Source organism: Neomonachus schauinslandi, chromosome 12 (genome assembly GCF_002201575.2).
Source record: "Neomonachus schauinslandi chromosome 12, ASM220157v2, whole genome shotgun sequence".
Classification (NCBI taxonomy): domain Eukaryota; kingdom Metazoa; phylum Chordata; class Mammalia; order Carnivora; family Phocidae; genus Neomonachus; species Neomonachus schauinslandi.
In genome coordinates, this window is record NC_058414.1 from 22,769,100 (window position 1) to 22,787,276 (window position 18,177).

The 18,177-nt window shown below is 35.3% G+C and overlaps 1 protein-coding gene across 1 annotated transcript in view; it reads right to left on the reverse strand.

Annotated features, from left to right (window-relative positions):
- The window catches only part of MAGI2 (membrane associated guanylate kinase, WW and PDZ domain containing 2), a 1,351,041-nt gene that overhangs the window by 949,532 nt on the left and 383,332 nt on the right, over window positions 1-18,177 (reverse strand). The window contains exon 2 of the mRNA XM_044920220.1: window positions 8,373-8,489. Within this exon, the coding sequence (XP_044776155.1) occupies window positions 8,373-8,489 (117 nt within the window). The remainder of the gene's footprint in view (window positions 1-8,372; window positions 8,490-18,177) is intronic.

Consider the following 18,177-nt stretch of genomic DNA (forward strand, 5'->3'; position numbering starts at 1 on the left):
AAAGAAAGAAAGAAAGAAAGAAAGAAAGAAAGAAAGAAAGAAAGAAAAAGAAATCAAGGAAAGAAAGAAAGAACGAACGAACGAACGAACGAACGAATGAACGAACTGTTCTGGTTGATGTTCATGAAGTCCATTACCTAGGACTTGTCTTGTGTGGGCACTCATCTACCATTCCCTCCCACTGGGAATGCTAAGATGAATGAGATTCAGGACATGCAGTCTCAGCTTTCCTACAAATATTTACTTAGCTCCTTTACTGATCTGCACAGTTTTTCATCAATGTCAAACAATTAAAAAGAATAGAAAAGGATTCAGAATTTCTACCAAAAATGGGAGTAGACAGATGTACATAGCTTGACATTAGCTCCCCAATTCAGTATTTTCTTTGGAGGACAAGTTAAGGATTATCATTTTATGCATACAATTGGGTTGTGTTGAGCAGTAGGTAAAACTCTATCTTCATTCCGACAGAGCTTGTGCAGATACTTGCTGATTTTGTGTGCATAAAAAGCAATATTCCTGAAACGTAGCCTTTAAGTAAGAAAGCTTGGAACAGGAACTGGGAAACTAACTGGAAATTGATCTTATTCTAAACATCTGACTTGCCTACCAAAGGCAGGCTCTATGGGTACTTTTTAATCGAATCAATTATCAATCCTACCTCATTTTTACCTTCTAATTACCATGAGTGAGAAACTCTACTGAATATCCTAAATTTCTCAGCTGTGCTGTAAAGATTGCACTGAGCACTGATTTAGCCTCCCGTTAGCTAGATCTATTTGGGCGCCGACCCAGCACCATTCACTTGCGTAAGTGACATTTATTAAAGTTCAACATTAAAAGATACTATATTTCATGTTAAACATGTTATTGTAAAAATTACAATAACATTTTCACAATAATATACCTCATGCTTCAGAAGTCTTTATGTCACATCTCAACTTATTATGCATTCCAAAGGAGGAGAACAATTTTAAAAGCTTTGTATTTCTCATTATGTTTATTTTCCCATCCACTTACTAAAACTGGACCATATTTCAGAGTTTCATGAATAGTGAAGGCAGATTTCAAGGAACATCAGACTTATGATGGCATCCTTAACTTGACATTCATAGAAAAATCTGAAAGTACACGCACGGCTGGTTTTATCCAGAACTGCACTTAATTTAAACCCAGCTCTTTATTTTTCCCTGAAGTGTCTGCTGTATTTGATATATCTTCAGTTTCCATAAGCTGTTTATACCTGCTGAATATCAAGGGCATTCCATACTCAGAATAATTTAAGGCAATTTGATGAACCGATTTGAATAACAATAATATAAAGAAAAACAAGCCAGCAGAATCAGAAAACTACAGCATTTTAGAGTAGAAAGAACCATTATAGAGTTATTTCTTTCATTCCCTACCCTGCCTCCCCTTAGTCCAAAAGGTAAGGCTTTTGCCAAGGTCCTATAGTTAGTTAGTGGCAGAGTCTAGTCCAGAACCAATTGCTCTTAATTCTTCGATAAGTGTTCTTTCCATAGTGCCATGTTGCCAAATAAGTAAAGCCACGGGTTTTTGTTACTTAGCAAGCTCTAGCGATGCTAAACTACAAAGTGTAAATAACTCTGACTCGTGCACTAGATATTAGACTATCAGTAACCACAATTAGGATTCCTTTTTTATTCTTTTGGACAGATGCATTTGAATCAGAAATTGAGTGCTCTACTACAATTTTACAGCTTTAAAGTCCCATAAGAACATCAGTATCCTTGCCACCTGCCCACTGCTTTCCTTCAGCTACATAATCATGCAACAGCCTATGTTCTAGTCAACAGACTTTAGAAACTTGAGTAGAACCTGACAGAGTCTTAATTCCTATTCAAAAAGTGCAGTGGCATGGAATGAGATACGCTGACCTCCTTATATCCAGCTGGGTTACAATTTTGAAGTCTGTAGGGAGCAGATTCTGGGCTCCATGGAAGATGAGCTATTTTCCACTGACTGTGATTACTAGCTTTTCTGGAGGTGGAAAAAGGGCTTCAAGCACCCATCTCCGATTCTTCCCTAGGCCAGCTGCTGGAGCCACTGAAACCCAAGAGTGTTCCTACCATCTGCCTACTCCATCCATGGTCCACAAACCCAGGGTTCCCATGAAGAGCCACCCTCTATAAAAAGGAAGAAAGAAATACAAACCAAAAGAGAAAAACCAAGAGGAAAGATTGGGTCACAGGCATACACAAAAAAGTTGATCAACTCTGGGCAAAGGGAATTTTATATGGTTTGGAAGATTAGTAAGGTTGTTCACTGTTGGTGTTTGTTGCATTTCCGGGGGCCAGATGGGTTCCTTTATTCAAAAACTAGTGTCTGGTGGTGTCAAACGGATAAATCAATACAATCACTTCTAATGCTTCCTGACTTTCCATTTAAGCAACATTTTGAAGCCATTTCTCTCCTGCAGCGTACACTGTTAACAAACCCAATGAAGGTTACTATCTGAACAGGAAAGATGCATTCATTTTGCTCAATGGGAAAAAGAAAAAGGAAAATGTATTTTACTTTCATGTATATGATGTGAAACTAGATCTTACTATTTTCAGTGATAAGGGGCACAGAGTAAACCTAATATACCTTTCCATATAAAGTAATAACACATTTTTAATAAATGTACCACTCAGGCATACATCTGAATGAGTCAAGGAGGAGAAAGAATCCTTTCAAGTATTTGCTACTGCTCAGAAGCTTTTGAAATTTTTCTTTTGAGCTAGTTTTCCAGGGCAGTTTATAAATCTCTCAAGAAATTTAGTTTTATTTGTTTATAGATTTCCTTCTCCTTTGGTCCACAACACTAATAATCATATTTATTCTCTAATAACCCTATTCTCAACATTTAGCACCAAATACAATTAGGCTGCTTAAAAAAATAAAATTCATTTTCAAAGAACAAAAATTTGGCAACTTGATTCAGAAATAATTGCAAAAGAACATGATTCATATTCTAAAAGCAACTTTAAAAGGAGCTTCTAAATCAATGATTCTTATTTGAAGAAATAAGGCTAAGGTTGAAACAGATATATAATACACATTTGTTGCTATATGTTGGTTTAAAATTCAGTTGGATCTGATATCTCTATTTCTATGCCTGCATGTCTACCTATAATTCAACCTACCATTCCAGCACATGAATCTATACTGCTTAAAGATATTAGGAGTACTTAATTATGTTCTTGATCACCTTCAACTCACAGAATTTCATGTCATTGGAAGAATTTTTTTTTTTTTCGGTAGTAAAACCCACAGGTTGATATCACTCTCTTTTCTCCCTACATGCTTAGAACTATACTTTTATGATGAATATTACAAGTAATTAGAAAGATTCATTCATGCCCACAAAAACATATTGCCTGGTTGAATATTAACAAATATTTTTATAAGCTTTAAAAGTACTGATGTGTGCTTAAGAATTAAAATTATTTTCCCCCATGCAGTATAGTAGAAAGTTCTGCTCTAATTCAAGACTTTTAAAAAAAAATTTCAGACTTTTTAATAAATATGTGTTTACCAGCTTCTCTCCAATAGTCCTCTCTGACCATAGTCCAATATAACTAGGGGAATGGGATGTTGACCTTTTGCATAGCTATACTTTTTGGCATGTTTTTAAAAGGAAACTATTCCCATAACTCTTATAGAGCCTGCTTCTATTTGCTTCTCCATGAAAGCTAACTTTTTTTTAAAGATTTTATTTATTTATTTGACACAGAGAGAGACAGCGAGAGAGGGAACACAAGCAGGGGGAGTGGGAGAGGGAGAAGCAGGCTTCCTGCTGAGCAGGGAGCCCAATGCGGGGCTTGATCCCAGGACCCCGGGATCATGACCTGAGCTGAAGGCAGACGCTTAACGACTGAGCCACCCAGGCGCCCCTCCATGAAAGATAATTTAACGTAACAGAAAATTTAAAATATATATGTATATATCACAAATCTTACAATTTTATTCTTGATACTGCTTCTTTTTAACATGACTTAGTTTATACTAACTTAAAGTGCTTAAATATTGTAGAAACATCATTGTGAGTTACACTTCAATCAACTCTTTCATAAAGGTAATTTCTTTCATATCTTAAATCTGTTTTTCATTTTATTCACTTTTTATGGAATGGTTTTAGACCTTTGGTTTTATTGATTTTTGTCTTTTACTTGGTATATGCTGGTATTTCTTTTGGCTTCAAATAAATTTAAAATATTTCCCAATAAAACCATCTCACCAAATGACAATATGAACTTGGGAGAGAAGTTTAATTTTAACTACCTTCCATTTCATTTTGAAACTTTTAAAATTGGTCATTGAAATTCTTCATGGCATCTGTTATAATGGGAAAAAGCATCTAAAATTTGTATCTGTGCTCATACTTGCCTTGAAAATTAATTTGTGTCTTTCATAAATATTAAGGATAGAAAAGACCAGAATTTCATCAGTAAATGAGAGTGGTTATTTTTTTCTCATTGTTAAGAAGCATAGACAATTTAACCATGGTTGATTAGACTCAAGAGTTAATTATATGCAACTTTTATGCTCAGTAGAATATTAAAACCAAGTTACTCTGTTTTTACTTTTTAAACACTTGAAAATTAATCCAACATTTTTTCCATATTAATTCCATTAAATTCTTTTACACACTTTTGAATCTATATTACCCAAAGAACAACACCTGCTGCCTTCACTTTGTATACTTAATATGTTACAATGAAACAATCTTGTCTAATCTCTAAAGATGCTGCTAACTTAGTGCTTCTGAAATTGTCTTTTGTGCACTATTAAGGTAACTGAAAATCCCATTTGATGGATGTTCTGAACTCTCTTGAGTCCTTTATCTGTATACATTTTTCCTAGTTAGTCTTTATCACATTCTAGGTTGTAACAGTTACGTCTCATCATTATTTACTCATATCTCCTGATGTTCTATTACATAAAGTATATAACCTGAAATCTAATAGTAGAAAAATTCTATTTACAGTATTTATTTTTTAAAAATCAACTTTCACTTTAGGACACCAGGCTCCTCTTAAGACTTCTACCCCCCACTCCCAATAAATCATACAACTAGCAATTAAAAGACACGTATTTAGGTCCAAACTGAGGTCTTTAATGGGTATAAATCATGAGACTGGCTTATGTTTTAGTGAAAATATCAAGAGTTAATTCCTAAGGATCTTTTCTCCCTGATGTAATTTGAAAGAATAAAGAACTGATCTAATGGAAGCTTCTGTGTGCATATTCAGGAGCGTGTACACTCATGTTCACCACATGCCCAACAATCCTATTTCTGTGACTAAGTCCTGCCTTCCATGATTAGAGACATGGCTTCAAAAAATATATTTTTGAAGAATTAGGCTCTGAGATAAGGTTCTGGGGAAACAAAATGAAAAGGCTAAATGTAGTCAACTGTTGTTTATGGGGCAGGGAACAGACTGATGGGATTTTATATTATCTGTAGTTAAGGCCCAGTAAAGACCTGGGCTGACCATCTCCCTCTCCCACTTAGCTTGGAAATTGACCAGCAGCTGGATCCAGATTCCTTTCAGAGAGGGGTACAGGAGCCAAGATGGCCACAATTGAATTTGGCTGAGTGTACAGGGGTGTGTGAGGGGAGGGTGTTTCTGGAGCTCTCACCCCAAAACCCTCTCTTATTCACTAGACACCAAGGAAATGTAGCTCCAAGAGTGCTCCTTTCCTCCCAGTCATAGTTATTGGTGGTGGAGTAATGTGGTGGTAGTTCGCAGAATTACTCAGTTGGGTCTTGTAAAACCAGCTAAGCCACCCTTACATAGTTACAAATTGACTACATTTTTTTTTTTCATGCAGTTATCCAGGACCTATTCCTGGTGGCATTAATAGATTACACAAAAGGCATACATATTAATGTATGCATTTGTAAGAGCAGTGACATGCACTTGAGTAGTATCTTTTCCTTTTATGGTGCTGGGTACGTGAAAACCAATGAGAATTTTTCTGACCTAAGAAAAAATGTAACAAACGTCACTGCATACTCGAGGTCAATAGATATGCTGGACACACATGTAAATTTCTAAATAAAGCCAGGATTTTCCACACGCCTGACACATTTTTGTTGCATACTCTGAATATGTCTGCAAGTTTTTTGGTTTTTTTTTTAAGATTTTATTTATTTGACAGAGAGACACAGCGAGAGAGGGAACACAAGCAGAGGGAGTGGGAGAGGGAGAAGCAGGCCTCCCGCTGAGCAGGGAGCCCGATGCGGGGCTCGATCCCAGGACCCTGGGATCATGACCTAAGCCGAAGGCAGACGCTTAACGACTGAGCCACCCAGGCGCCCTGTCTGCAAGTTTTATTAAAAGATATACTGAGTGAAGATGGTGGCTTATCCAGGTCCAATTCATCAGCATAAAAGTGATTATAGATCATATAAATCAGACTCATTTCTATCTTAGATGTTTCTTCACTTTTATGCAAAGTTAAGAGCATCCTTAGTGAGTAGTATTATTGGAATTGGCTATTAGGAGTGGTAGCTACAAATCCAAAGAATAATTGTTTGATTATAATATTCAGATTCATTGAATTTCTAATAATCTCCTTTATAGGAGCTATTCAAGGACTTCTAATTGAATTTATAACCTTGTACTGAAATCCTATCACAAAACTCTTTATGTTTACTCCTATAAGCCTAGTTATTTTACCCTTATATTTATTTTTCCTTCACGGTGTTTCTTTGGTACTCTAAAGAGAGATGACTTATTTAAGAAGTTAATTAACTAATGCAAAATTTACTCCTATTATCTTCATATTTAATTAAGACTTCTTATTTATGTAATCGCCTTAGCAAGGACTACAAGTATTCCTGAATGTCAGCCCCTTATCTATTTCCCTTAGCTTTTAAACATCATAAAGTGCCCAGATTCTTTATTCAGTATTTCAGATCTCCTTTCTTTTATGTCACAAAAGATAAATGCACATGGTTACACTGACAACATCACAGCTTTGAAAATGAGTCCACCCCTTACCTTATAAATAGTTCAGTCACTTACTTTAATCCATCTTCTTCTGGCCATCACTCTAATGTCAAACTTACAAGTTTAAGAATGCACTTTTCTCAACTTCTAGTTTTAAAGCAAGAGCCCAACAGTCTATTCACTTCCCTAACACGAAAGGACAGAGGTGGCGTGTGGACTGACAAGATGTGAATTAGTAAGCATTCTCATTCAAGAATATGTGATAATGGGGCTCTGGCATTTTTATTCTGATGAACGTTCAGTGTTAAGAATGGCACAAGCCTACCCCTCCTAAGATGTGCGTAGGTGAAAAAGGTTGGTGGCTGACTTTGCATTTGACTTCTCTCTGTGTTTTCAACACTTCAGTATAATCATCCATGATCCATACCTTTTGCATAGTTCTGGTAGTTCAATAGCCTCCCCCCTGCAATGTATATATATAAATATATACACACATTTTTTGCTTGTTGGTTTTATTTATCCTAGCCAAGTTCTTCTCTCTTTAATACCAACTTTCCAGAGCCCATAACTTTGAATTTATTAAAATTCAGAGCAGCACTAAAACAAGAGGAATACACACACACCCACAGAGTTTCTGGAGAGATTGTAAAGTCTCTGAGGGTCATGGAACGTGAAGGAAATGGATTTTGATATCTACTTAGGACCTAGGACCTGACTTGAAAAGTCCTTGAATTGTCCTAAAGTTAATAGAAGATTCTTAAATAAAATGCAACAGGTACCAAAAAGTTGACGTGTGAATTTGATCATTTGACCAAGTCCTCTCTTTTGAAGTACCACCTGCTCATAATCAGGGATTGTTGTTTTGTGGACTTCTATAGGTTTCATATAAGAAATTTGTACCCAACACTCAATATTATCACTTTCTAAGAGTTATAGAACATTTAGCTTTACTTTTCAATGCAGAAGTTTCTTTTTACTTGTGAGGTTCCTCTGCTGCAAACCAGAGATGAGGTTGGGAGTTACTGTGTAGATTTTATTTACAAAATAGCTGTTTCAGCTAATAGATTTAATTTGCATTCTTCTGTCTCCCAGTGTGGAGTTCTACCCCAGTCGTGATTCATTCTAAATCATCAACATCCTGGACTAGAATTAATATTCCTCAATACTAATTTAGAAGTAAGACAGGTTTTGTAGCCTGAAAATAGCAAGTCTCTTCTGGCTAGAACATCATCATAAACCACACAACAGCAGCTATCAGCTTTTTCATTTAAAAATTCCATATCTTAAATCAATTTTGTCCCAAAAGTCCACCATAAAAAATCAATGCAATTTAACTTTTAAATAATGGTGATATAGCTGAATATTTATTTTTTAACATAGAAAGACAACATCGCCTGTTGTACTCACATGGCACCGTGCGGAGGTAGAGGTTGTCACGAATGATTTGCTGAAGTTCGTGGTCCACAGAACCCTTCTGAAATCGTAAGTTGAGGTAGTGACGAAGATCCTTATCAACAATTCCTCCTACAATGATAAAGTTTCTTAATGAAGGATGTTGGAAAATATTTTAAGTATGTATTTTGATTCTGTCGTAAATATAGTCATGAACCCATTTAAAGATTTATTTACTTATTTGAGAGAGTGAGAGAGAGAGAAAACACAGCGGTGGGGAAAGGGCAGAGGGAGAGAAATTCTTAAGCAGACTTCATGCTGAGCACAGGACCTGAGGTCAGGGCTCAATCCCTCCACCTGCGATTACCTCCTGAGCCAAAAGCAAGAGTTGGGCGTTCAAACAACTGCACCACCCAGGAGCCCCTCATGAACCCATTTAAACATTTACCTCCATAATAATAAAAATATTTACCGAGATAATAATTGTCAGGTCTGTGCTCAGTGTTTTACAATGCATTCTTTAAATTATTTTTCATTTAGAATGAAGTCTACATGTGTTACTCCTGAACTAATAGTGAAATGTCATAGTATATCTCATTGCATGGCTGAAAAAGACCGCCCCCCCCCACCTCCATTGTCCTTTGGCAGGCATCATTCAACTTTCTGTCTCTATGAATTTGACCACTCTAGCTATATCATATAAGTGGAATCATATAATATTTGCCCTTTAGTGACCGGCTTATTTCACTTAGTATGTCTTCAAGGTTTGAGAAGATTTTTAAGTTATTGAAAGTCACTATGGATTTAGATAAGTAGGATGATATGAAAAGTTAAAAGAAAAAAAAAAAACCCTACACAAATATTAATACTTTCTCCCTTTATATAATAAATCAGAGTAATTTTCTATGTGCAGATAATTTTAACTTGGGACAAGGTTTGGAAAAATTTAGATATTTTTTCTTTTATTATTATAGTTGTTTTATTATTATTATTATTGTTATTATTACAGAAATAATTTTAAGCCTATTTGCCATTATATTCTAATGAAAAATAAACTGGGCTATAGGTGAGAAAACTTACTATGTGGATCTACCAAAGACTAATTTCATATTTAAAGATAATCATTCTAAGTTATTATTTTATTTTATTTTTTATTTAAGTAGGCTCCGTGCCCAGGATGGAGCCCAATGTGGGGCTTGAACTCATGATCCTGAGATCAAAAAGTGAGCTGATATCAAGAGTTGGATGCTTAACCTACTGAGCCACCCAGGTGCCCCTAATGATGTTAAGTTATAAAGACTTATCTGAGATTTTTCTTATTCTTATACTTAAAAGAAATCGAAATACCTACAAAAATACAAATAAAAATTCCCGAAACCGTTATCTTTTCAAACATATTAAGTAACTGAGCCAAGACAAAAATTAAAGATAGACTAGGAAATCTGTAATAATCACATAAATCATAGTCTCTTCAAGTCCTTTTGAATTCCCAAATTACAATTCATCAGTGTATTTGCACCACCATGACCATGTAAAATAGCATTCTGTGGGTGTGCGTATATGCAACACAAACACTCTTACACAAACAGTAAATATATTTGCAAGCTACATACTGCAACATTTTTGAAGTTTCTGAATCCACTGTTTCAGTTGCTGCCTAACCTGCTGGCAGAGCCTCAGTAAGATGCTATAAAAAATAATATACTTAACTGAATTGACTATCAAAATTCTTACTCTCCAAACACCGTTTCTCATATATTTGAGCAAATAATTGCAATCTATTTTTCTTCCACCCAATATAATATGATAGCAAAAAACAAATGACATCAAAGGAAAACATACTGCTTGTTGAGCACACAGAAATACTCCATCTAGAATGCTTGTACATATAATTTTCCAAATTCAAAACAATTTCCTTAGTCAAAGAAGCAGAACAGTCAGATATGAAAGTCACGTGAAACTACCATCACACTTATCAACAATTACCTATTACTTATACCTCCAAACGTCCTGCATTTCCACATGTCTTGGACCTCCTGACATCCCTCTGAAGTATTTAACAATTAGAAATTCCGTTTTTCTCCCTTGGTCTTTTCTGGTCAACAGATCTTGTGTACCCTTGCTGCTAATTCATTACAGCCACAGAGGAAGCATCATGCCTGTCTGTTCTCAGCTGTCATTTCTTCAGAGTTCTAAGTGTCCAGGTCCTTCAGCAACTGCACTCCAGCTTTCTTCTCTTTTTTTTCTCTCTGTCTAATATGTGGGACATGCCAAGTGATGAGATGCTTTCTGGCAGCCCGAGAAAATGCTAACTATAGAACAACAGATGTAGTCTGTCCACTAAAGTAAGCTAGAATCACTCACCTAATGTAACATGGATAAGCTCACATTTTGTAGTCCAGGATGATTCTTGTCCCTGAAAATAAATTTTCAGTTGAAACCATTTTTTGGACTACAAATATACTACATTAGCCCTCTCAAAAGTTGGCCTATTTAAGAAAACAACAACAAAAGGCTGTCTATTCATTCAGTGACTATTTTTCTACCCATGGAATTATCTGCTGAAGTTTCTGAGAATTATTTAAAAATTTCTTCCACTAATTAAAATGAAAGACATAAATGATCACAATTATTTTGGAAGGACTTCTCTTGTCTCATATTTCACAAACACTTTATTATTCTTTATAATTTATCATAACATCTTTCAAGTACGGCAATTTTATTTATCCTTGTTACGGTGACTTCTGCTACTTGCCTACCTAGCATATTCTTTTCCTCTATTCTTTTTTTATTAAGAACCCTGACTTCGTTTCAGGCCCAAACATTGTCTGCTCTAGGACATGGATCACAGTGAAACAGTCATAAGATCTAGTTCCTCATTTTCCTACCTGCCCTTTCAATCTTCCACTGAGACCTCACACAGAAGGAGGGTATTTCTTATTCACTGAACTAGACCAGATTATCTAAGATGGCTCTTACTTACTATTATATTTTAAAAATTGTGAGTTACTTCATTTAACTGTGAATTTTTATCCATTTATTTTACAAAATAAAATAATTAAAAGATAGAATACCTTCTCAAATCACATATTAGCAATAAGAGATCTGGGAAAGATGTGAAGCCAAAGATTCTGCTTCTAAAGATCATGGACTTATAAAGTTACTTAACTCATTAATGAGAGCTCCACCATTATAACCTAACTACTTCTCAAAGGTCCCACTTCCTAATACCATCACATTGGAGGTTAGGATTTCAACATATTTTTGGAGGAGACAAACATTCAGTCCATAACAGTATGTGTAGAACCAAATAAGGTCTCTAGATTTCAATTCTATACTTCCACATAAAATGTTTACTAAGTGCATTTTAGAGTTTGGGGATTTTTTTTTTGTAATCAGATAATTACATTAATTTTATTAGGTATTTATAATTACAGACCACAAGTTATCTCTAGTCCATAAGAAATAAAGCCATGGATGATCTCCTTAGGTTACTGTTTTTTATTTTCTGAATTGTCCAGGAAGGTAAGAACATCAACAGACTATCGATTTCATACATTGTCTTTGTCAAATAAGTAGTAAAATAACCAAGCAAATCAGTCTTTAAGAAACTGGAAGAAGAAAAAGTTCTATCCATATCCCTTAAGATATGCCCATGAGTAATTACAAATTCATTTTATCTCACTTTATTGGGTGGTGGGGAAGTCAAGGAATAGATAGTAGGAAATGATTATAAGGCTATGTTGCTATGTTCCTTTTTTAAAAATAGTTTCTGTTTGGCTTACCTCAAAAATGGAGAAATAAATCACAAGAAAGTTGATTGATTCTGTTAAGATCCACAGCCACAAAATAGGTGACAGACATATCTAATCCAGTCTACCGGAGCAGGCTCCATCCCCTTTTTAGGTGGAAAATTGTATCTTTGGTTTCTGATGATCTAGAGGCCCAACTCATTTTCAAGCAGCTAGAGTACTGCACCAAATCACTGGATGCATTTGATCTATACTGGCCATTCTATAAATTGTGAACCAGTAAAACTATTCTTCCCCCAATAATTCTCCTTTGCCTATTTTAAATAGGAGCACACATAGACCCATGGTAACTCACTGTAGATGAATTAATCTGGTTAATTGCTTTTCCATAGCTGGAAACATTTAGGTATATGAAAATTTGTATCCCTTCCATATTTTACTCATAATATTAGAGAGTACAGTTAATCCTTTTTATCACGCCTTAATATCTTTGTGTGTTTTCTTCAAACTTTTAGTAGTATCACATATTTTGTATAAGAAAGGCAATAATAAAAGAGTCAACAAAATACATTAAGCAGTTGCAGATCATTAGGGGATTCAAAACTAGAGAGAATAATTGCTGTTTCAGAGAAAATGACAGAGATAAATGTAAGTGGTTTATAATATTCTCCAGCTCTATTGAAAATGGCTTTTTATCATTTCCTTTCCCCTACTATTGCACAGCTCGGATATTATTATTGAGTTTCATTTTTCATTGTTAGCCTTGGTCTCAAAGTAAATGTTAGAGTTGTTCTTATAGTTATGATTATAAGTTCCCATAGAGAAGAAGAAATGAATACTTGGTACATGTCTGGCATTGTGCTAAGTGTTGTACAAGCATTACTCCAAATTTTACAATTAAGAAATGTAAAGGATGGGCACATAGTTGAAAACAAACTCAAGTGCATCTAAATTTTCTATAATATTTCAAGATGGTTAATTCAGTGCAGGAATAGGGTATTTTCTATTAACTTCTTTGGCTCACCTAACTCTTAAACATTAGATGTTCTTTATAAAAAGCAGGATGTCACAACAAATTGAACATAACATAGGGGTGCCTGGGTGGCTCAGTCACTAAGCGTCTGCCTTCGGCTCAGGTTGTGGTCCCAGGGTCCTGGGATCGAGCCCCACATCGGGCTCTCTGCTCAGCGGGAAGCCTGCTTCTCCCTCTCCCACTCCCCCTGCTCGTGTTCCCTCTCTCGCTGTGTCTCTCTCTGTCAAATAAATAAAAAAATAAAATCTTTAAAAAAAAATTAAACATAAGAAAAAAGGACATATGGCCAAAAAGTAATCTGACCCAAATTCAATCTATTTTTTTTTTAAGATTTTATTTATTTATTCATGAGAGACAGAGGCAGAGGGAGAAGCACGCTCCCCACGGAGCAGGGAGCCCGATGCGGGACTCGATCCCAGGACCCTGGGATCATGACCTGAGCCGAAGGCAGACGCTCAACCGACTGAGCCACCCAGGCGTCCCTCAATCTATTTTTTTTTAATCAGAGATTATACCACTATAAGTTTAAAGGGAAAAACAATATATTAGGATAGTTATGAATAGATTTGAAATCTTTAATTAAAGATTTATAAACTGCAACACTCTAAAGTTTTCATGTAAAATAACTAAGGTCAAAGGAAGAAACTATTGTCCAAAATATCTGCATAATTCACCAGGAAATTTTTTTTCACTTGGGGTCTTGGTTTATTGCCTTTTAAACTATTTGCCCAAGTTTAAGTGTAAATTTAAAAAAAATGTAGTGATACAAAAATCACAATTTTTTCTTGGAAAATCCAAGCATTTACCCACATTAATTTTTAAAAGCATAAAACAAATGGCTCATACTAGGTATGCCTGACACACACTCACTTATTAAAAGTGAACATGTGAATGATATTTAAACAATGAATGTCCAAGCTTATTTCATTTTATATTAGCAAGCTATTATCCTCAAGTCAACGGAAAAATTGTATTTTTAAAAAGATGATATTGTGAATAAAACTGATAAGTATTGTCAGGAATAGATTTGTAAACATAAGACATTGTCTCATGTTTTCAGAACTATGAAACAAGGTCAGTCCTTTCATTTAATTTTTTGCTAACCTGCTGCAACTTAAAACTCCCAGATGACCTGATGCAATAGATGGTCTACTCCAAATGTCTTCATGCTGGAAAAGTATCATGACATAGACCACATTGCCCAAACTGATTTAAAAAAAAAAACAAAAAACTCACAGCTTTATTTATGAGCCCATTTTACAATGACAATACAAAGCAATTCCCTGACAAAACTGGTTCTAAAGAACAGACTAATATATCCTCTATAGGCTGTGTCATGATGGACCAGGACTAATGAAGTTATGAGAATTCTAGGCACATGATTTGAATTGCTACAGGCTGACTTCGAATAATGAGGAATGTATTCCAAAAGTTTATTTGGAATGCAGAATTTTTTTTTTTCCCCATAGAAATAATGTAGCTTATTATAATTATGTCTTTGGCCAATCTATAAGTCTCTTAAATTAATTAGGCACCTGAAATACATTATTCATGGTATATTGGAAACACATAATTGTTACAATTGGCATGTATAACAATGCTTCCTGGGAGGTGGGGGCAGGGGGATGAGAGTTATAGTTCCAAGTTTGGCTGACAGGTTCTAAAAATTCAAAACACGTCTTTCAAGGAGAATTCGAATGGAACACTCAGCTCCAAGACCCTCGTGGGGATCCTTGCTCATATCCTTAAAGATTCCTCAGGGCAACGATGGGTTAGGAGTAGGTAGAGGATGGTGCAGCCTATTGGAGGACAATTCCATATATCCTTGTATAAATGCTTATGGGACCATGAACATTCTGCTGATGTATTTCCTCATAGCCCTGCTCAGCCCAAACTCTTTTTCTTTGGAGTTGCTCAGCCCACAGTTTATTCTGAGGTCCTACGGGCATCAGTTTGTGTTGCCATCATCCATTTGATCTGATTTCACTATAAAATGGGCTGTAATCTCTTTCCATTGTTCCTATTTTAGAAATAAACACAAAATCAATTTGAAATTTCCTGGGCATTCTTAAAAATGATTTCGGCTCATGTCATGATCTCAGGGTTGTGAGGTTGAGTCCCTTATCGGGCTCCACGCTGGGTGTGGAGCCTGCTTAAGGTTCTTTCCCTATTCCCTACCCCCCCCACCTCTATTACTCATAAAATTATGAAAACCTTTATTACTCATAAAATTATGAAAAAAATCTGAAATGCCTTTCCCCACAAAAATTTGTAAGCCCCTAGCCATTTTATCTACCCATCCCCCTCTCCTGTGCAATACATAAGGATCGCATACATAGTATACATTATAAACATAGTATAGACCCTGTAGGAAAGACAAGGTCAGTGGGTAATAGTGGAAAATTGATGGTTACAAAGCCTGGAAAGTATTTTCAGATTGCAGAAGAAACCTAAGCTCACCTAACTCAGTTAAATATGTCATTCGAGGAATAGGATGTGTGTTTATGTGCATGCATGTTAGGGAAAAAGTGGGTGGACAATAAGAAGTAAGAAAATAGCCACTGGGGGCTATGAGGATGGAGGCAGAGTAAGGAAGGACATAGAGGGAAGATTTCGTTATCATTCTTGTGCCCCTAGGTTAACCTAGGTTCTACTTTCACCACTGAAAGCCAAGGTCCTGATCTGACTCAAGAGAGAAATGGGAAGCAGGAGCTGGGTTTGAGAGACTGAACCCAAACGATATCCTAGATTGCAGTGGAAAGGGAAGTAGGAGGGAAAAAAACTCTCAAGCAGTGAAAGCTGGAAGAGAAAACCATGCCTGCTGCCAAGTGGCCAACATCGCTGTGCCCCCCCCAACTAGCCGAAAGAGAAGTATATGAATCAAGCAAGAAGTATAGTCAAAGATCCTGGAAGTGAGTTATATTATAATGGACTTTTACTGAATTATAGAATTACTTCCTCCAACTAGAGTTCTAGGGGCTATTTATACACTTGCCAGGCATAGAGTGATAGATTGGTAAATTCAATTATCCATATCTGAAGGCTATCAATTAAAATTTCCTAAAAATTCATTTTTAGACATCTGGGGCTGTATTGCCTGTAGAATTATAGGAAAGACTGAGCCAGCAATAGGAAAGAAGAAAGAACGTACAATTAACCAAAGGCATTCTTGATTGTTTTCTATCCCCTGATTACATATAAAATTGTGCATGATTTTTGAGCTTACAAAAGGATATTTAGAGGTTGCCATCTTAAGTGAACCCAGCTCATGCCTTGAATTGTTTGCAACAAAAATCTACTGAAAATATTTCTTTAAAGTAAACTTCCATTTTTACTGAACTACTATTATTTATTCTTAACAATATTTTATGAAAATGTTATGTGACTGTTTACCTAAAATATATTTTGAAATCAAGAAAAAAATGTAGAGGCTACAGACTTCATAGGAAATTAGTTTTTACTGCTTTAGGAAAGAAATGACAGCAGAGGAGAATAAAAAAACAAATCTGATAAGGGGGGAAACACACACATATATGCTACATGATTTCACATTTTGGGGTGTTATTAAAGGGGTGGGTGTATTAAAAGGAGCTGAAGGTAAGTACTTTCTGTGTCTAGGCCCAAGAAATAAAAGATTTTTATGCTGCCCACTACCATTTATCACAGAGCATCACCATTATATTATGAAAATCAGGGGACAGTAGGGATAAATGTTGCTATTCTTCATTTGCAACAAACTTCATTTTCTTGCCTAGTGCAATTTTTATTCTTTAACCCTAGCACAATGCCTTATAATTGATTTGTACTCAATAAATATTAGTTGAATTACATTCCTGCTCAACTGATGACTTATGATTTTCCTAGTATTAGTAAATGTTTCAAATATATGAATGTAACAATACATAGCCAGTATGATTTATGGATGTTCAGATTTCTTTTTTGGACTGATACTATGAGCCATTTGCTAGGTCATAAAAGTGGCTTTTATTTGGTTAACCCTGTGGTGTAAATATCTCATTTGAATGAAAGTTTACTTTCTTTTGTCAAATAATCACCTCTATAATATAAGAGAAATAATTTTGTTCTTGAAATAAGTATAAAAAACAAATATATTTTATAATATGTTTATTTTATGCTTTAGGAAGTATGTGACCAAGAATCTTTAATATTATCTGGGATAATATTAACATTGGTTGCTCAGCCATGTACTTTTATTATATACTCCTTAAAATAATACCACAGCAAAGAAAGACAATGATTTTAAGTCTCCATTCTGCATAATAATTTTTACAAAACAGAACAATGATTTCTAGTTTTTGATGAGTAACACTTTTTAAAAAGATTTATTTATTTGAGAGAGAGAGAGCACGTGCAGGTGCACTGCAGGGGTTGGGGGGTGCAGAGGGAGAGAATTTCAAGCAGACTCCCCACTGAGCACGGAACCTGACCCAGTCTGGATCTCAGGACCCTGAGATCATGACCTGAGCTGAAATCAGAGTAAGGCACTTAACGAACTGAGACACCCAGGCACCCCTGATGAGTAACACTTTTAAAGGTAATATCTAATGGTTAACTCTTAAAAAATCTGGAGGAATGCCTAGAATTTTCATTACTTTGAAAATAAAGTGTCCATTGACCTGAGAATTATCTTTTTTAATAATATCAACATGGCAGTTACTAATTTTGCTAATATTAAAAATATTTGAAACAATTCATTAAAGAAGGCTGATTTTAGAGATGATTTACTAAATGGGGGTTTATATTTGACAAAAAACACCATCTTAAATAAAGACCCTCTCCAATGTGCAGTCTTCATTGATTTTGTAGCTATCATTATACTTGGCTTGAAATACTTATATTCTTTTGATCCTAGCTTCAAGTCAGGCAATTCTGTTTTGCAGTGAGAGGGGATTTGAATTTTTAATTCAAATTCTTTAATGTAAAATACAGAATGTGAGGTCTAAAGTAGTAAAATTAGACTAAAGTTTCATTCACTCAATGTTAATTAACTACAATAATACTATTTTCCTTTCTG